Source organism: Podarcis tiliguerta, assembly GCF_965153285.1.
Source record: "Podarcis tiliguerta genome assembly, chromosome: 8".
In the NCBI taxonomy this organism is placed as follows: Eukaryota; Metazoa; Chordata; class Lepidosauria; order Squamata; family Lacertidae; genus Podarcis; species Podarcis tiliguerta.
Genome location: NC_139541.1, coordinates 18,784,563 through 18,805,384, shown reverse-complemented (window position 1 = coordinate 18,805,384; position 20,822 = coordinate 18,784,563). Strand labels below are relative to the sequence as shown.

The 20,822-nt window shown below is 47.2% G+C and overlaps 1 protein-coding gene across 1 annotated transcript in view; it reads left to right on the top strand.

Annotated features, from left to right (window-relative positions):
* The window catches only part of SSU72 (SSU72 homolog, RNA polymerase II CTD phosphatase), a 49,603-nt gene extending 29,469 nt beyond the window's left edge, over window positions 1-20,134 (top strand). The window contains exons 3-5 of the mRNA XM_083454368.1: window positions 12,883-13,022; window positions 16,557-16,675; window positions 19,411-20,134. Of these exons, the coding sequence (XP_083310494.1) occupies window positions 12,883-13,022; window positions 16,557-16,675; window positions 19,411-19,512 (361 nt within the window). The 3' untranslated portion in view covers window positions 19,513-20,134. The remainder of the gene's footprint in view (window positions 1-12,882; window positions 13,023-16,556; window positions 16,676-19,410) is intronic.
* The last annotated feature ends 688 nt before the right edge of the window (window positions 20,135-20,822 follow it).

Below are 20,822 nucleotides of genomic sequence, written 5' to 3'. Positions count from 1 at the left end.
GAGGCGTGTTCGAAAACCAAAGCATTTACTTCCGGGTTTGCGGCATTCGTTAACCGAAATGTTCGTCAGCTGAGACATTCAAAAACCGAGGTCCCACTGTACTTAAAAGCATTCAAAATAAGACTAAAACCAACAGGCACTAAAATGTGATAAAAACACATATAACTTCTCCATGTCTGGATAGGCTTGTCTAAACAAGAATGTTTTAAGCAGGAGCCAAAAAGTACTGCAAAGATGCCTGTCTGATGTCAATAGGCAAGGAATTCCAAAGTGTGGGTGCTGCCACACTGAAAGGTGGATTTCTTCCGAGTGTGGAATGGATCTCATGTGGCACCTGTAACAGGGTCACTTCAGCAGACCTAAGCATTCAAGTCCTCAGAGCAACAGAGAAACCAGTCTCTCCCATCCTCATTGTGAAAGCCCTTCAAATATTTTTCCCAATTTCACCAGGCTAAGTACACCAGCTCTCCTCAACTGTTCTTCATAGTTTCCAGGCCCCCTCGCATTCTGGCTTTCCCCCCCTTTTTTCTGGATACCATAGTACTACAGATGCTGCCTGGGCTATTACTGCTTCCGACCCGGATACCACTTCTGCAATCTGAGATTGCATTAAGCTGCTTTGGATTGCACATTGCTGGCTTGTGTTTTTCGCTTTTCGCCTTAGATGCCCCTAGATCCTATTCACATGTATGACTGCCCTTCCAGAGCTCTTTTACCTGATAGATGTGCCACGGATTCTTCATATCTAAATGCAGGTTTTTACATTTTAATCTCTGTTGAGGTCCATCCTGGAGTAAGTTAGCTACGTCCATTAATTTTAATGGGTCTGCTCTGAGTAGGGGTAATGTTGGGTACAACCTAGAGTTCCGTTGGTACTCTTGACAGATTGATTCAGAACTATTCATGATCACTCATTGGGATCCACCTAACAGTAGTATTAGGTGTCATGGAAGACCTTGTGAAATGCGTCACTGAAATCAAGATAAACGACTGTCCTTATCTATAAACCTTAGTAACTCTACCCCCCCCAAAAAGAAAGAAAAAAAAAGATAAGGTTAATTTGGCGCAACTCAGTCTATATAAAGCTTGCCTGGCTCCCAGTAATCCATTCTTTTTTGGTTGCTCACGTACAGACAGTTTAATCTGTTCTAGAATTTTGCCTGTTACTGACGTTGAGTTGATTTTTCTCTAGCTTCCCAGATTTAATTCCCCCCTTTCCTCCCCTTCTGAAGATATATAGGGACAACATTCATTTCTAGTCACCAGACAGCTGTTGTACCCTGAAATAAAATCTTGTTGCAAGCCCCTTCAGCAACCTGGGATAGGATTCCTCTGGCCCTGGAGACCTGAACTCCTTTAAAGGAGTAGTTAGGTGTTTTCTAGCTACCTCCTTAGCAATCCTGAGTTGCAAATCCCTCCTTGCATCGTTAGTTCTGCTTTTCCTGGTCAAACTCGGTTCCCTTTTTGGGAGAAGACCAAAATAGGAATTGAATGGTTCCTCCTTTCTCTGTCAACTCTTAACACTTCTCCACCATCCCTAAGCGGCTGTCATTATCCTCCCTTGTTCTTTTTGCTCCAAACGTGGCCTGATAAGTTCTTTTTGTCGTTCTGAGTGTCCCTTAAAAGTCCCTGCTCATTTAGCTTCCCTGATACCATCCTTACAGCTTTGGACCTCTTTATTGTGCTCCTCCTTAGTTATAAATCCCTCCATTTCCTATATGTATTCTTTAAAAGTCTCAGTTCCTTGGAGGCTTCCCTGTGATGTCTGCAAGTGGTAGAGCATCTGCTTTACATGCAGGAGGTCCCAGGCTCAATCCCTGACGTCTCCAGTTAGTGCCGAGAGAGACCCCTGTCTGAAACCCTGGAGAGCTGCTGCCAGTCATTGCATACAGTGCTTAACTAGATGGACCCAGTGGTCTGGCTCTGTATAAGGCAGCTTGCTAGGTCCCTTACAAGTCTCCTGTTTATCGTGGTTATTGGGAGGGTCTGAGATTGTGGTATCTGCAACATTCTTCCCCGCTAGACCTCACGAAATTTTTTACACCAGCCGCTGATTTTCACAGTGTGTGGTGGAATAGATGCTCAGCGGCTGGACCCAAATCTTTCTTTAGTTTCTTGGACTTTTTCAGGTGGCACTTTAGAAACAGCAAGCACTAATACAACCAAAATTAAAGGGTAGAATAAAATAGCAGCAGTGCAGCAAACAATTGCTGGAGCTGAGTCAAGAATCAAATGGTCTTTGCCTGTAGGGAGTGCCACATTGGAGACGGTGCCTGAGGAGAGTATTCCACAATAGGGGGCCATCACCGAGAAGGCTCTTCCACTGCCCTGTAACATGTGCCTGTTCAAATTCTATCCCATGCAAACATGGAGCTGATCTACTGCACCATGCTTGTGCTTCTTGGCCATCATCTAGTTATAAGCGATTCTGTCTGTATGGGGGACCTCTGGCCTTCCAGATGTTGAACCACATCTCCCATCAGCCCTAGCAAGTGTGGTTGATGGCCAGGGGTTATGGGAGTTGTAGTTCAGCAGCAACTTGAGGACCAGAGGTTCCCCACACCTGACATATTTTTGTGGGTCACAATCTTCAATAGATATATTTACCGTTATCCTGAGCTGTAGGCATCCATGTACAGTGGTACCTCGGGTTAAGTACTTAATTCGTTCTGAAGGTCCGTTCTTAACCTGAAACTGTTCTTAACCTGAAGCACCACTTTAGCTAATGGGGCCTCCTGCTGCTGCCGCGCCTCTGGAGCACGATTTCTGTTGTCATCCTGAAGCAAAGTTCTTAACCCGAGGTACTATTTCTGGGTTAGCAGAGTCTGTAACCTGAAGCGTACGTAACCTGAGGTACCACTGTACAGGATAAGATGCAATTATATTTGGTGAGCACAGAGGGAATGAGATGGAGTAAGTACACTCCATCTTTTTCTTTTGCAGAAAAGAAAAAATAGCCCTGGAGGCCCATGATCTTCCTTCTGCCTGCCTGGAGTTACATGATGTTTCAGCTTCATTGGATAGACCCCAGTTCTCCCTCTTGGTCCTAGAACTTGGGATCATCCAGCAAGGCTGGAATTTTGGAAGATTCAGGAAAGGAGAAAAGGAAGTACTTATTCATGGAGCGTATAGTTGAGCTATGGATTCCATTCCCACAACATGTAGCATTGACCAATTTCAATGGCGTTAAATGTGGATTAAACAAATTCACGGAGAAGACGATCGGTGGCTACCATCTACGATGGCTGTGTCCTCCTTCCACCGTTGGAGGCAGTATGCTTCTGAATACTGGTTGCTTGGAATCACGTGGGGAGAGTTGCTGTGGGGAGAGTTGCTCAGGTCCTGCTTTGGGTCTTCATATGTAGGCATCCGGTTGGCCACTGTAAGAACAGGATGGTATGTTAGGTGGCCTTTGGGCTGATCTATCAGCCATGCTCCTCTTACTTTCTTATGATACAGTTTACTGCAGGCTAGTGGCATTTAGCTGAAGATTCATTTTCATTTAAAACTTTGGAAATGTCAGCCTGCCTCCTCTTCGATCCCTGTGGAGCTCTTCTATTTTCCTGATAGGGTTGCCAGCTGGCCCAAGTAAAATGCTGATGTTTTTTCAACTGGGCTTCTGCTGCCCGGTAACTAATTGGGCTTGACAATTGTGCATCCATCACATTAAACCTACAAATAAACCTAGCTGAAATGCCACTTGCTTAAGAAGCTTTTTGATTTCACCAGTGGTCTCAATAGTTTACTGCACCTCGATGAAGGTGGGAGCTTAGACATGTTATGCCCTAAAGCATAGCATTACAATTAATACTCTCTCCAACCGAAACTTCAAACCCCACCTTCCCTTTACAAACTCCCGAACCAGCAGCATTCCTTGAGAGAGAGAGAAATCTGGATTAGATTTATAACGTCAAGTTGTCCTCCAAAGAGGAAGCTTTACAGCATCTGCACTTGGTGGAGAGAAGTTAGGATTGAGGAGAGTCTTAAAAGATTTGAGGAAAAGCTAGAGAGATCAGGAGGTCTTTAACCACAAATGCTTCTGCAGCCTTTCTGTCTTCAACTGGTAAGTTGAGGAGAGGAAATCAAAAGCAGGTCCCTGCCCCAAGGAGACGACAATCCTAACTCTCAACCGTGGGGCAGATGATGATGATGATGGGAGAGGAGATGGGGAAAACATTGGCAAGGAGAAATGAAGGTGAACAGATTTTCTTAAGTTAGTTTCATCTTGGTGAATGCATCATGAAATAACGTGAATCTCACTGGGCGTGCCACCACTTTCTTTTCAGTTGTTTCTTTAAAGGGGGGAGCAAAGTGAGGAGGAAGAAGTATTCAGCAATAAAAACAGATTTAGGAGTTTCATATTTCAGGTCGAACCAGTCCTCAGTTGCCAGTATTGTAGTATCCACCCTTGGCACCCAACTGAGTGTCTTCCCTTCCCCTAGCAACCCTACACTTGTGAAAACCCTGGGATGTGTCCATTGTAGCACTAGGTTTAAGTCACTTAGTGGTATACTCGTTGCACTGGTATAACTGGTTGTGCACTGGGAAACATGAGTACATTCCGCTAGACCACAGTGCTAACATCTAGACCAGTCATAGCCAAACTTGACCCTCCAGCTGTTTTGGGACCACAATTCCCATCATCGCTGACCACTGGTCCTGTTAGCTAGGGATGCTGGGAGTTGTAGTCCCCAAATAGCTAGAGGGCCACGTTTGGCCATGCCTGGTCTAGACGGTTGCACTATGGATTGCACAACAAGCCTCTGCCAGTACAACTTCTTGTGTTGGATTCCTTTGTTGTGCCAGCTTTAAAACTGCCATCCATAGTGCAAAGGGGTCTTGCATTAGTGGGCAGAGAATGTTGGATGCAGCCCCCTGTAATTTCTGTGGCCAAATAACTTCCTATGTCGCTGCAGGAAATCCATTTTAAGCCTTTGGCAGCTTCTGCCCATCCCAAAGATGGGGAAAATATATTTGGCAGTTGTTTCTCAGTTAATCTTAACAGTAGTGTTCACCTTACTGCCAGTTAGCTCTCTGTGGATCAGGAACAACTCCTTCAGTGCATGCCCTGTGAAATGCATTCCTACGTCTACCCAATCATGCGCTAGTTTGGGGTCATGAATAACTTAACAAAAATACCCTTCCTGATTAACTTATAATTAATTATGCAAAGCAAGTGAGGTGTATGCGGCAATGGTCCCTTGCCATTTTATTTTACTGAAAGCTTTTTTTTAATGTTTACTTCGCTGTTCAGCCAAGCCAACCCCCCCCCCCCCCCTGAGCTGCTTACAAATGCCAGTAATAAGACAGTCTCGGTCCTTAGGCATACAATCTTAAAAGTCACAACAGGAAAGGGAGGAGGAGGAGAAAAGCAACATTGGGCTTTATTCCCCAATTACTGGATTCTTGTAGTGGCCAGCTGGGGTTGAAAGATTTCCACGAGAGGAGGTTTTTGTTCCTAGTGTGAAGAAGAAATACTTTTGTGGCAGCTAGACAGTTGATGGCTGTCCCAGTGAAAGGGGGCTGCCTTGCTTGTGGCAGGACGAGGATGAGGAACCTCCAGACGTTGTTGGACTCCAACTTCTATCATGTCCATCCAGCGCGGCTAACAGGGATGATGGGAGTTGGTAGCCCAGGGACATCTGGAGAACTGTAGCTTCCCCATCACTGCCATAGGACTGCCTCTGCCCATTGCTTGCTTGGGATGGGAGAGGGGCACAGACAATGCTGCAATGTTCCTAGTGTCACGTCCACAATGTAAGGGGCGGCTCCTTGCCAGAATGCCCTTTAAAGGGGGAGTAAGACACAGCCGTGACTTTGTTGTTGTTTAGTCGTGTCCGACTCTTCGTGACCCCATGGACCAGAGCACGCCAGGCACTCCTGTCTTCCACTGCCTCCCGCAGTTTGGTCAAACTCATGCTGGTAGCTTCGAGAACACTGTCCAGCCATCTCGTCCTCTGTCATCCCCTTCTCCTTGCGCCCTCCATCTTTCCCAACATCAGGGTCTTTTCCAGGGAGTCTTCTCTTCTCATGAGGTGGCCAGAGTATTGGCGCCTCAGCTTCAGGATCTGTCCTTCCAGTGAACACTCAGGGCTGATTTCCTTCAGAATGGAGAGGTTTGATCTTCTTGAAGTCCATGGGACTCTCAAGAGTCTCCTCCAGCACCATAATTCAAAAACATCAATTCTTCGGCAACCATCCTTCTTTATGGTCCAGCTCTCACTTCCATACATCACTACTGGGAAAACCATGGCTTTAACTATACAGCTATGACTAGGCCAAGCATTTTGAGAGTAGCCCAATGGAATGGTGCCTCCAGGCTCAGCAGTGGTAGATACCTGTAGGACCACACCACAACTGGTGGCCAATCACATTCATGTTTTGGTTGTGGGCTTCTTGGAAACCTGGCAGGACACTGCCGGGAGGGTTGGGCTGGAAGATCCTTGGTCTGGTTTTAGCAGGGCTCTTGGCGTTAGGCGTTATCATCTTGGACCCAGGAGCATTATGGGTTGTTTTTGGGTTTTTTAAGTATATAGGAAGAAGCCGGGGGATGCCACAAGGATTTCCTTCTCCACAGCGAAGCAAAATAACAACATGAACATCCCACCTTTTTTCCTCCGAGAAGCTCAAGGTGGCATACATGCCTCTCTCCTTGTTATCCTCACAACAACCCTGTGAGGTAGGTTGCGCAGAGAAGGTGCCTGGTCCCAGGGTGCAGCCCAGTGAGCTTCATCATGGCTAAGTGGGGCTTTGAACTCTAGATTCTCAGGTCCTAGTCTTGACACTTCATTAGTGGCATGGTGAAGCTGGTATTGTAGGCAGGCTCTATATGCTTGCCAGCACCCGAAGAGCTAGATGGATCAGTTACCTGACTGATCAGCTTCCTTCTGAACTGACGGTGCCGTGGGTGCCAATACTCTTTCAGAGTGGTAAGAGGCAAGGCCATATTTAGATGGCTCCCAAGTGAGCTACTTCAAGCAGGTTGAAGGTTTGTCTGAGCTTAGGACAGTCTCTCCAGAGTGTCCCGAATTTACCCAGAATGCTTCTTTTTCTCCTCTGTCATAACTCCCTAGCCCTTGGACCCATCTTTCTGAAATCTTGCAGGCTACTTTCCTAGAGGCACCTCTCCCAATACAGTGGTACCTCTGGTTACAGACACTTCAGGTTACAGACTCCGCTAACCCAGAAATATTACCTCAGGTTAAGAACTTTGCTTCAGGATGAGAACAGAAATTGTGTGGTGGCAGTGCAAGGCCCCATTAGCTAAAGTGGTACTTCAGGTTAAGAACAGGTTTCAGGTTAAGAATGGACCTCCGGAATGAATTAAGTACTTAACCCGAGGTACCACTATATATACCTTTTACATAGCAAGATGCATTTCTCACAAAGCCACAAGGAAGAAAATACAGTGGTGCCTCGCAAGACAAAAAGAATCCGTTCCGTGAGTCTCTTCGTCTAGCGGTTTTTTCGTCTTGCGAAGCAAGCGCATTAGCGGATTAGCGCTATTAGCGGTTTAGCGGCTATTAAAGGCTTAGCGGATTAGCTGCTAAAAGGCTATTAGCAGCTTAGTGCCTTAGAAAAAGGGGGTGAGGAGCGAAAAAAAACCCCCAGGAATCGCAAGACATTTTCGTCTTGCGAAGCAAGCCCATAGCAAATTCGTTTTGCGAAGCACCTCCAAAACGGAAAACCCTTTCGTCTAGCGGGTTTTCCGTCTTGCGAGGCATTCGTCTTGCGGGGCACCACTGTAAACTTTTCATGTACTTGCCCCCAAGACTGTGGACCTGTTCGTTTGTTTGCCAGCCCCTGCCCACTCAGGTGGGAGTACTTACTGTGCCTTCACATTTCACCCAATTCCATCAAAAAGGGGGGAGGTTTAAAACTTCTTTTAAAATTACCCCAAAATAGTGAATTGGGGGGAGTCATGATTCACCCCCTGGAATCAGGATTTGGCTGGAAACCCTAAGCTGATTCAGGCATCCTCCAAATAGGTTAGGAGCAATTTGGGCTGTTTTCCAAAGTGCCACATCAGGGTCTGAAAAAGAGTTGGCGCACTTTCCTAATAAGCAGGAGTTTAGAAAGATTAGGAGATCAGGTTATCACTAATTATCTATTATACACCTTAATATGACAGGTTTCATGTGCTAGATTGACAGCCCTTAGTTGCACTGTAAGGGAATATTCAGCTTCCCTTCGCAGAGTAAAATGGCAGAACGAAAATTGTTTTTAAAAGGCCCTTAGTTTACAGCCTCCCTTAAAAGCCTTAATTGATTCATTTTGATGCCTTCTCCTTATAAAACATGTTTTCTGATATTATATAATTTATTCCAGCTTTACTAGTCATGGCAGTAATTCTTGATTTCTCACCACTGGAGCTCCTGTCTAGCATTCACTTATGGTTTTTTTGAGATTTTCACAGGCATTGCTGATAAGGCTTTGAGTTCATCTTCGCAGTCTTAAGGTTCATTCGTTAGAGCATGAGACTCTTAACATCAGGGTCATGGGTTTGAGCCCCATGTTGGGCAAAAGATTCCTGCATTGCAGAGGGTTGGACTAGATGACCCTTGTGTCCCCTTCCAACTCTACAGTTCTGTGATTGGATGACTAGAAAATGTGATCCCCATCAATAAATGAAAGAAAAACAAGAATTGGGATGCTAAATTTTGAGTTTCACTTTCACTTGGCAAATGCAGAATGCCTGACTTAATCCAAACAGAAAACTGACATATGACTGTTTGAAAGAACACCATAGATTTCTTATTAACAATTTATTATTATCAGTAGTAATAATTTGCTAGAATCAATTTAGATTAAACATGTTTTTAACAATTCGAAGTAGTTCCTCGACATTCCTTCCCCACCACTGTCATTTCTCAAAAACTGGAACATCTAAGGGAATTCTGCGGCGATTTATCTCTTGAGCGAGCTGAACTCGATGGGAATTAACTTCCTACTAAAATAACACAGAGGGTTTGCTTTGAAAAACAAGAGATTTTGCTGCATCAATAGAAGAAGATGGGGTGGTGGTGGGATAACACAGGCAAAACGTTCCCAGATGGTTCTGTATAGTATAAGTTGCCCTCAATCTCTGGGAGAAGATAAGAGGAGGAAGATAAACATGTTCCAGAAGGGATGCAGCAGTGAAAAGACAAGGACTCGGTTCTGCTCTTCTGACCACGAGATGCCTCTTATCCATGCCCCTGCTCTGAAACGGTGAACGAGACAGACAGATGTTTTGTGTACAGGTGCATCATACAGCTACACTTGAGGAGCTGGGATGCGCTGTAGGTTTCTGTTGAGTGTACGCTCTTAACCCACAAGGCAGCCCAAAGAAGTGGTGTTTGCGCTGCGGGTTGCTGGAATGGCGGTGGTGGTGAAATCTTAGCTGCATGTGAAACTTGGCAAACTTTCACCACAGGGGAATGATAATCACTAAATTGCAAATCTCTTTGCTCTGGGAGAACTGGACTGGGGCTCTAGCCCACAGGGCCGATTCTCCATAGGCAGGGTGCGACAAGAGTGAATTTCTCCCCCTCCCCCAGGCTATTTTGAACAACACAGTGGTGGCCTTGGCTCAATTTATACACAAAGTGAAGCAAGGGTTTAAAATAAAACTATGGTTTGTAACCCTCACAACCACTATGCCCCTCTGCTGCTCCTAACTGGGGCATTAAGGGGAGGAAATAACCTGGGAGCCTGGCTTCTTGCCATGTTCAAACCTGGGGTTGTGGTTTGTTTCCCTCTAAACCAGGGATGGGAAACCCGTGGCCTTTCAGATCTGTTTGGAGTGCAACTCCCATCATTCCTGACCTTTGGCCATGCTGGCTGGGGCTGATGAGAGCTGTTGTCTAAAACATTGGGGAACGGGAGCCTGGGGTGAGGAGAGCAAAGTTCCCCATCCCTGCTGTAAACAACTCACAAAGAGTAAACCACAATGTGTTATTGGCTTGTGGCTCGTGATTGATTTGGAGGAGATGGACCGCAAGTGCAGGCTTGCATTATCACAATGAGCCAGACCCTGGTTTGTTTCTTCCCCCATTCTGCACAGTTGCCAGCAAAGTGCCTGTGCGCGTCAAACCATAGTTTTGTTTTATTTTATTTTATTTTAAACTTTGTGTTGCATGTGAACTGGCCTGTAACATACTCTGCTGCAAACGCAGCCGTTAGAAAATGTTCAGGTAGGGCTGTGACTAGCCTGCGGCCCTTCAGAAATTGAGGGACTCCAGCTCCCATCAGCCCCAGCCGGCAGGGCCAGTTGTCAGGGGTGATGGGAGTTGTAGTCCAGGAGTAGCCGGAGAGCTTCGGATGAGCTGCCCCGGCCGTGGAGCCACACATGGAGAAGGCCATTAATGGCTACTAAACAATGTCTCTGTTCTACCTCCACTGTCAGAGGCAGCATACTGGGAATCCTAGGTTCGAGCACTGTTGGCACTCAGGTCTTGCTTTCAGTCTTCTCATAGGCATGTGGATAACCACTGTGAGAATGGGAGACTGGACTACATGGGCCTTGGTCTGATCTAGCAGGGCTGTTCTTATGTTAAGGGGACCAGGATAGGATTGCACAGTGAATGCCTTCCAGGTACCGCGAAGGAGACAGAAGAGAGAGCTTGAGCCCTGGAGTAACTGTAGGATCCTGTTCCTTGATACCATCCATCTGGCATCATCTATATCAGGCTTCCTCAACCTCGGCCCTCCAGATGTTTTGAGACTACAATTCCCATCATCCCTGACCACTGGTCTTGCTAGCTAGGGATCATGGGAGTTGTAGGCCAAAAACATCTGGAGGGCCGAGGTTGAGGAAGCCTGATCTATATAGGGGGCAGCTTTTTGCAAGTCCTGCCAAGAGCAGTAAAGGGTACGTTACCACATCTGATAGAAACAAGCGGCAGCCATTAGCTAACCTTTCAAGTTGGTGCATGTGGTACTTTCCAGTTTAGGGTAGGTGGGGTATGGCTTGACCAAAACACAGGTCAAAAGGGAAAGTCTGGTGTGGTTCTCTGCTGTAGCTTTACAGTATCCCTGCCCCGAGGAGCTTACAGTGTAAACAACGGCAACAGCTAAGTAGAAAAATCAAAGGGATGCTATCAAAGTGGGCCTGTGATGATTCAACATTTACAAATAGATTCAGAAATAAATTCTACTGTGTCCTTTGAGGCTAAATATAAAAACATCTATTTGTTGCATTTCTTTCCCATATTTTTCTCTTGAGTTCGAGGCGGTGTAAATAGATCTCCCTTTCCTCATTTGACACCCACAACAACCCTGGGAGGTAGCTTAGGCAGAGAGGCACTGACTGGCCCACAGTCACTCAGTGAGCTTTGTGGCTGAGTGGGGTTTTTTCGAACCCTGGTCTCCCAGGTCCTAGTCCAACACACTAACCACTGTACTACACTGATATTGTGAATTGCAGTCTTGCTCGTGCTGGGGTGTGATGGAATGTTCGGGTACTGATTTTGAAAGCTGAGCTTATTTGAAGCTCTGCGTGCTTGGTCTTTAGTGAGTTCAACAGGTTCAGTACGACGTTTGCCCAAACAGAATCACGGGCAGAATCACAGTTGCCTTATCCCAAGCAAGACCTGTGGTCTGTTTTGCTAAGTATTGCCTACACACTTGGCAGAAGTTGCCCAGGATTTCAGCCCAGTCTGTCCCAGCACTATCTAGAGATGCCAAGGATTGAACCTGGGACCCCGAGGCGTTTTGCAATGCAAGACAGATGCTCTAACCACTGAGCCCTTCTCCCGTCATGGAAGTATGCGTAGTGTTGTATCTGTGGTTCTGTTAGCTAAAGGTGTAGTGTAACGCCTACCTGCAAAAGAAAAAGGTAATTGGCAATAGAATTTGACTTTTCAGCCTTTTTCACAACTGGCCAGCACATTTGATAATCTTTAAACTCCATTTCATATACTTTGCTGGGGGTGGGGGGCATTAGCGGAAAGATAGATGCCTGCTTCTTAGGACTTGGCAAAGGAGGAGGTTGGGACAAAAGTGGTTGTGATCGGATAACAAGTGAATGTGGTTATATGGACTTTGATGTGATGCTCTTGGGGCTTCACTGTTTAATTCAGAGATCAGGAACCAGGGGCTGCTGCAGATACTGGATTTCATCTCCGCCTCATCCCCAGTCACTGGCCTTGATGGATGGGCCTGATGGTCTCGTAGACCATAGCGTCACAAGGACACTGGTTTGGGGATGGCTGTTTTACGATTTTCACGTTCCCCATTTCCAGGTATAGACAGTGCATTGGACCAAGTCGATATGTGTGAAATCTCAGATTCCTGACTATTTCAGGTTGGTTTGCAAGAAAGCAAGTTGCTAGTCCTTGTGACTACCAAGAGTGCCAGGGAGATTTTAAAAGCAAAATGAAGCTTTTTTATTTTATTTGACAACAGAAGCGCTTATAAAAAAAATTGAGGTAGCAAGCATCATCATAAAAAAGAGGGCTTTCCTCCTTCTCTGTCAGATAGGTGGGGGTTCTGTTTCCATGAAGCCGTCTGCTACAGCATGCATTATCAGAAAAAAAATGATGTTGTGTTTCTAGTGTGAGAAATGTTTTACTTGTGTGCAAATTCAATCCACACACTTGTCATTTTAATCAGCTAAACTATTTCAAGGCTTCTTTGATCTCTAAGCCTTATTTTACCACATTGAGATTTCATATCCTAGGAGGAGTGCAAGGGATTGTCTTGTACGTTCAAAGAGTTAAACTTGGGAGGGCAAGGGGAAATCTGATGATTCTTGGGATCGCTTGTTCTAAATTTACCTTATCCCCCCCCCCCCACAACTGCCCTAAGTGATTGCCAAACAAACGAAACGTAACCACTAAAATCAACCCCAACGACAGCAACCTTTTTGACTTGTAAGTTCCTTAACCCTGGGAACCTCAGCTATACACAGAACGGGATTTTACACATGTTGGACAGAAACAAGCGGATCAAGCCACGACCGGAGAGATTCCAGAACTGTAAAGACGTCTTTGATTTGATCTTGACGTGCGAAGAAAGGGTCTATGATCAAGTAGTAGAAGGTAAGGAGATGAAAGTTGTTTGCTTTAATGGCAAGGACCAGGGATGCCAGGGTTGGGGGAGCTGAATATGGCCCCCGGACTTTCTTATCTGGCCCTTTGGGCACTCTCTGGGCCACAGCCCTCCTGGAATTCTTCTAACATAACTGGAATGTGTCCTTGAACTGTTCATCCCTCTAGCTTGCCTGAATAGAGATAGAGAGGGGTGTTTGTGTGTTTTACCTCTGGCCCCTGGAATGCTCCTTGAAAGGGAAGGTGGCCCCCGAGCTAAAGGACATTCACCACCGCTCCTTAGCTGTTGGCGTATTGGACTAGGCCGCAAAGATTTTGGTTCAAAATGCTGCTCACTTCTCAAGCTTGCGCTGTGACCTGCAATCAGTCGCTCTTTTTCTTTCTGGCCCACTTTGCAGGGGTTGTCGTGAAGATTTGCTGGAGGGCAAATTTTTCACAGAGGCTGGGTGGCCATCTGTACTCGTGTTGCAGAACGTCCATCAATCAGGGGGTTGGTCTCATCTACCTTTCAAGACCTTTCCAACTCCAAGCCTCTTTATGATTCCAGACAGGGTTGAGAGTGGGCAGTGAAGACTGCCTACCATTCCCCTGAGCTCTCTGAAGAAGGGATGGCACAAAAATATGATGGAAACCATCTGGGCTCAGACTCAGACGGGGTTGTGTGTTCTGTGGTTCAGCATAGGTTTCGGAGAGAGAATTCTTCCTGGGAACTACAGACCTAGGAAGCACCTTCCCCCCCCCCAAACACGGTTCTGCAGTGGGACCAACGGAATGCAAATCCAATTAGGTTTCTGCAGTGACGCTGCATTCCTGTTAGTGCAGCATTTATTCTGCTCTGCTATCCTGCTGTTCCTCCAAAGAGGCCTGGGAATCTATGCATTGGATTATTTCTGCTTCACCCTTGCATCAGCCTGGGCTTAGGCATGAGAGCAGATTATTGGCCAGCTCTTGACTCATTGACTTTTGTGGCTGAGCAAGGATGTGGAGGTAGGCTTCCTTGGTCCAGCAGTCTTATTTGCTGGGTGAAGTCCCAATGGCGGCTTGCATATCCCCAAAACAGGAGACAGGAGACAGCACAGGTTTGCGTCCGGTCTCCATTGATGAGCGGCTTCAAGGGCCCCTCCTCTCCCTTTACAAACCACGCATGGGACAGGCTGCTCTTCAGATAGAGGACTGCCCTCTGGAAAGTAGGCCATGTGGCCATCTTAGGTCTGGGCCTTCCTCACAATGGAATGGGCCCATTATTGTCCCTGCACATTCGTTTGCCCTCTCCCTGAGTGCATCAGAAGGGCCTCACTGGGTCCAAAGGTCTGTCTAGTTCCGCCTTCTTATATCCCACAGTGGCCAGTGAGATGGCTGCAGGAAGGCAATTGCCCTCCCTCCCTTTCACTCATAAGAAGTGCCATGCAGGTGATTGGCATTTGGAGGCACAGTGCAGAGGGGGAGAACGTGCCCACAGTGACTGGTAGGCCACCCAGCACTGCCCATACAAAGAGAGAGGCCAGCAGGCAGCCATCGCAAGGGGGAGGAGAAAAGGATGGCCTTGTCCGAATCACAAGCAGGAAAAGACACTGTTGCACTTGCGGGCTTCCCATAGAACAGTGTTTCTCAAACTTGGGTCTCCAGCTGGTTGCTGGATTACAACTCCCATCATCCTTGGCTAGCAGGACCAGTGGTTGGGAATGAACCCCTTCTAGGTTATGGTAAGGCAGGTCCGTAAGCAGCAGCATGGCATCGGACTTGCTGTTAAATGTGGCTCTTCCTCGCTTTTTAAATTTAAGCTAGGCATTTACACAACCCCCGTGCAGCAACTCTGCCTAAGCCTTAAAAACAAAAAAACCCAGCCTGCTTGGTGGTGTTGGCAGATCTGCCGCTCATCGTCTCTCCGGCTCCCTGGCTTTGCCTCGCCCCCCCGCTAGGATGTGGCAGATCTTCTTCAAATTTAGGAAGCAGCCGAGCGGACACTGTGGTGTCTCATAAATAAAAAATGCCCGGGGGCAAGGTGGGTTCCTCACCGGCCAGACTCCGCTCCAGGACTGTCCACTCAGTTGCCGCAGAGCTCAGAGTGCATTACAGGGAGCCGTCTTGGAGCCTTCGCCGGTTTCCTTAATGAGTCGCCGTGCCGAGAGATGAATGAAATCTTCACTCTTTGCTTCGGGGGGAGCTGTCCTCCTTGAGACAGAGGGTTCATTTTGCAGCAGTTGGGGAAGGCGAAGGCCGTCTGCTTGCTAATTTCCACCTTCTTTACCCTCTTCCCTCTCTCTTCTGAATGCAATTCTTCACATAAGTGGCACAGGAGAGAGCCCGAATCCCTGCTGGCAGTCCCCGCTATGAACAGATGATGAGATTTTAAAGCTGGACTGACTACCTCGCTTTGCTTTGCTTGGCCTGATCTGCAGGAAACACTGTTCAGGGAGGGGGAGGGGGGCGGTGGACCAGTTTCTGAGCTTTACATTTGCAGGTCAGAATCTTGAGGCTCCTTAACGCTGCCTGGGAAACCGTGTCTTTTTGGCTGGATCCATGTACGTGCCAGCATTGTCTGCACACCGGTCTTAAAAATAAGCAAATCTCCTGTCCTGCTGTGGGTTCCGTTGGCGGAACAAGAGAAAATGCAGTTATATTAAGAGAGATGCAGTAGAACATAAACCTAGGCCCACATTCCCTTCTCAGTGCCCTTCTGGGGGCTGCATGCAAGTGATAGGCAAGGCTTGAGACAAACGTGGGCCGAGCAATGAATGTCAGTGTGTTACCTCTTTAAAAAAATAGTGGGCTGGTTTCTACGCTCGCTCTTCTCTATTTACCTGGATGAGTAAGAGGTGTTCAGCGCAAATCAAGGACACCTTCCAGCCAGGCAGAAGCACTCCAGGAGAGTTTGGAGCAGGGTGTTGCTTGGGGCCCAAGGGCCAGAGTTTATAGAGGGCCACATTTGGTTTTTCCCAATCCTTGCATTAAAAAGAACCAGCCAAGTGGCCACCAGATTAGAAGCCTCAAAACTGGGATTCCACCAATGTCCATGCTGCTGTCAGACCCAACGCAAGGAGTGTTTTTTCAAAGAGCCTGGGGAAAGCGGCCTTAGCTCAGTGGCAGAGGCCCTACTTTGTCCAGGGTTCAGACTCCCAACGCCTCCTGTTTAAAATAGTTTGGGCAGCAAGCCGTGGGAAAGAGCTTGCCTGCATTCGTGGAGAGCCACTGGCAATAGAGTTCCTAGACAGGCAGATTGCGGACTTGTCTAAGGCCACTTCCCGTGCTCAAGAGGCTTTGCATTATTTTAATTCCAGTCACCCAAGACATGCAAATGTTGCTCCTTTGCTTCCCCTGATGTCTCCTTCGCCAACCTCGCACCCCCCAGACGTTGTTGGACCCCCCAACTCCCCATCAGCCCTGACGGTCGGCCAGCACCGGCTGGGGCTGATAGGAATACAACTCCCAATAACATCCAGAGGAGTCATGAGTTGCCTACTGCCAGTTTGAAGGCTTGATTTTGACCTGCACCCAAAACCACTTTTCTTTGTTTTTGCCCCTCAGACTTAAATTCTAGAGAACAGGAGACATGCCAGCCTGTACATGTGATCAACGTGGACATTCAGGATAATCACGAAGAGGCAACGCTGGGAGCTTTCCTTATCTGCGAACTATGTCAATGTGTAAGTATTTTTATTTTAACCTTTTTAATCCCAATTTCCTCTTTGGGGTACCAGAGGATGCCTTTCCCCTGTGGTGATTTTGAATCCCTGCTAAGCCCTTCTGCTCCTAATAAATCTCTGTGAAGCTCACAGGCAGGGGGTGAAAGCGAAACGCTTCCCCTCCTTGCTGCTCAGAGGTACACTGCCCCTGAACATGGCTGTTCCATTCCTCGCTATCCATAAAGACACCCACCTGGACCAGCAGCCTTGCAGCAGCCGGCCCTATCCCTCCAGGACAGTGGCCTTCTGCTGGTGAGTTAGGAACCACCAGTGGACCGCTGACGTGATCCAAGGCAGGCTGCAACGGGAGCACTTCTACCATGCAAATGCTGAAGCAATGGGCCCCCCAATGCATTTGTGCCGGCTCTGGAAAGGTTGAAGGTCTCTGCTCCAGCGTGATCTGAAGCCAGAGGCTACACCTCCCTCCCATTCATCCCCAGCATCTGCTTGGGAAGTTCAGATCGCACAGCCAGTTCTTACCTTTGGCAGCCATGTTTGTGTGTGAGAAAGAGCTCTATCTCGGCACATGTGCACAAAATCATAAGGCAAGCTGCCTTCCTTCCTGGGCAACTTTCCGAGGGTCGCTTGCCAGGGGCGGCCGCAGCCAGATAATAATAATAATAATAGTAATAATAATAATAATAATAATAATAATAATAATTTATTATTTATACCCTGCCCATCTGGCTGGGTTTCCCCAGCCACTCTGGGCGGCTTCCAACAGAATATTAAAATACAATAACCTATTAAACATTAAAAACTTCCCTAAACAATGCTGCCTTCAGATGTCTTCTAAAAGTCTGGTAGTCATTTTTCTCTTTGACATCTGCTGGGAGGGCGTGTTCCACAGGGTGGATGCCACTACCGAGAAGGCCCTCTGCCTGGTTCCCTGTAACTTGGCTTCTCGCAGCAAGGGAACCGCCAGAAGGCCCTCTGATCTGGACCTCAGTGTCCGGGCTGAACGATGGGGGTGGAGATGCTCCTTCAGGTATACTGGACCAAGCCAGAGGGTGAAAGCAGCTGGAACACCAAAGGAGCGCCTCTCGCCTCTCTATCCTCTGCCCTAGCATGCAAGAGGCATTGTCAAAGGCACTTTCTATCCAGGCCAAAACACTCAAGGAAGGGTGCTGAGCAGAGCCACCAGGAAGGGTGCCCAGGAGAGAGGCAGCTTGAAGGGCTGTGTTTGGCCCCCAGTTCCCCACCCCTGCTGTAGAATCTAGGAGGCAAGCATTGAAGTCCCCTCCCTCCACCGCCCCTTGGCCATTGACCCACTATGCTCCATTCCAGGGTGTTGCTTGCTCTGTGCGCAATTTGAGTGAAGGGCATTGTATTTGCAGCCAGGGTGGCTTTTTACCTGCCCAGCCTGCCATTGTGAGCATATAGGGAAGTAAGGCAAAACCCTGAACCTTGAACGGAGCTGCTTCAAAGAGAAGAAAAGAAACCAGCTCACTTCTGTGGTGGGTTGTTTTTTTTTTATAAAGTGGGTCAGCCAGCCCAGGGCAGACTTGGGAATAGAACTCTCCTCTCCACGGGGTCCCACTCCTGCAGAAACTAGGCCACTCTGCCTGCATCTGAATGGAGCATCAAGGAAAATGAAAGAAAGGCTTGAGCTCCTTCTCCGCTTGTCAAGTCTGGAGGCACTTTGTTTAGGCCAAATGGGGAAAGGCTGCTTTCACTCCCGGTGGCGTGTGATTTGCGTGTGTGTGTTTCAAAGCAGGTCCAGAGGCTGTTAGAATATATAAAAAGTCAGAGTGGTTTAGAGCCATGCTCTTCAACCTGGAAACCTGGTCATTCCAGATGTTTCAGAACTTCCATCACCCCAGTCTGCTTAACCAGTGTTGTTGCCCACGGTTGAAGAACGCTGGCTTGGGAGACAGTCCTTTGGTCTGCTCCTTTCACAAAGCTTATGCGGCTTTCTTAGGCATGGGGTTAGCCGACGCAGCGCCTTCCACGTGTTTTGCAATGCAGTTCCCATACATAACTCCCAACTTTTGGCTCTGCTGGCCGGGGCTGATGGGAGATCATGGAATCGTAAGAGTTGCAAGGTGCTGCCAAGAGTTATCTAGTCCAACTCCCTGCAATGCAGGAATCTCAGCTAGAGCATTCATGGCAGATGACCATCCAGTCTCTCCATAAACATCTGAAGGGCACCATGTTGACTATCCCAGGCTTAGAGCAGGGGTGGGAGTCTTGGGGCCTTCCAGTTGTTCCCATAACTGCATCCTGACCATTGGCTGGGGTTGGCCCCAAGCCCAACAACACCTGGAGCATCATCAAGTTCTCCATCCCTGTTCCTTATTAGATCCAGGGTGGGGAGCCTTTGGCCTTCCAGGTGTCGCTGAACTACAACTCCCATCAGCCTCATCCACCATGGCCATTGGCCCAGGACAGTGGGCATTTTAGTTCAGCAACACCTGGAGGGCCAAAGGTTTCCCCACACCTGTTTGAGATGATAGCGCGTGGTCTTCTTGTAGCAGACATCATTTCAGAAGAGGTGTCTGCCCTCCTGGTGCACAGGAAAAGTGCTTCTTTTAAGGCGGGTGGCGACGGGACTCCTCTTCTTCAATGGGTGCTTTCCATTGGGTTTTTTTTTGTTTGCACTTCTCTTTTTTTGTAAGAGAACAGAGCAGCACAACCCTCCTTTCAAAATAAATACTTGAGCCCTAACCCTTCCTCTCTTGCCTGTTTGCTTCCAGATACAGCATACGGAAGACATGGAAAATGAAATAGACGAGCTGTTACAAGAATTTGAAGAGAAAAGCGGAAGGACTTTTCTGCACACGGTCTGCTTTTATTAAAAGCACCCCCGCCTCTTCCTCTTAGGCCTTACTTGCGGACGAAAGAAGCATGTGCTAGTTCTGAATCTACTGGACTGTTTTCTCCCTTCCTCTCGGAGAAGTCGACTTAACAACCTCTTTCATTGTTGCTGTTTAATTTCTCTCCCCAACCCAACCTGCGCGTGTGTTCGTTTTTTGTTATTTTTTAAATTGTTTGTGGGATGTTTCCACGCAGAAACACAAACGAACTTTGTGTGTAAAATGAAAGAAATTCTTTACATGAAACGCTGCTTTATTTAAGAGATGTTTTTTTAACGAAAAAGAAATCAAGGTTTTGTTTAACTCTGCCCCTATCTCCTGTCTTCCCGCCTCCCTCTCTTGGATGCCCTTCTTTAATTGTTATAAGTAGGGTTTTAATTATAAAGAGAATATATGCAGATGATATCATTTATATTTTCCACCGTAAATATCTTATTTCAGTTGTTGGGCGTTGGGGGCGGGGCGGCAGCGAAGGGGAGATGCTTTTCTTTTAATGCAACAGAACTGAACGGCTGGGATATGCAAAGGTATGAATGGGACAATTAATATCTGTATAATATTAGGAATGAAAATTGGAAGTGTCCAATAAATACAAACTGCGCCATTTCTGTCCTGTTCCTTGTGTTCATATAGAGATGTCTAATATATCTTCCTATATATGTAAACATGAAGGTTATCGTCGCACAGCCACTGTCGGAGGAATTTTAGTGCCACATCGCAATCCTGGAAATGCATGAAGCTGGGGTGCGGTAGGGGAGCAAGACTGAAGACAGGTTGCACAAGAGCGACCACAGCATGAGAGTGTGATGAGGGAGAAACTGATGGGGAAACTGGTGGTTTTAAACAATGGCAGGTGTTTGAGAAAAGTACCTTCATAAAGTGGAGTGTTTGAGGATTCCGCATCCTGTATCGTCACACGAGGCAATGAGGAATGGAAGAGGCAGAAGTTTGAGTACAGTGAGAAGGGAGTTACACTGTGAGGAAGACAGGTGGCTGTTTTAAACAACAGCAGGGACAGAGGGAAATGGAAAATGTGGCAATTTTCAACAATGGCAGAGGTTTGAGTAAAAAGTACGCAGGGGTTGACCCAAGGAGGGGACGTGACAGTTTAAAACAAGGCTTGAGTACAGTGAGAAGGAAACCGAAATATGTCCTGTTTTAGCTTTTTGGTGTTAGCTTTTGTGTTGTACCCATCTCTGCTTTTTCTCCTTGTTAAAACGAGTTGATTCAAAACGAATCCCTCAATGTTTCTCCAACTCCTGCTTTTCTCAAACTTACCTAGTTTGAATACA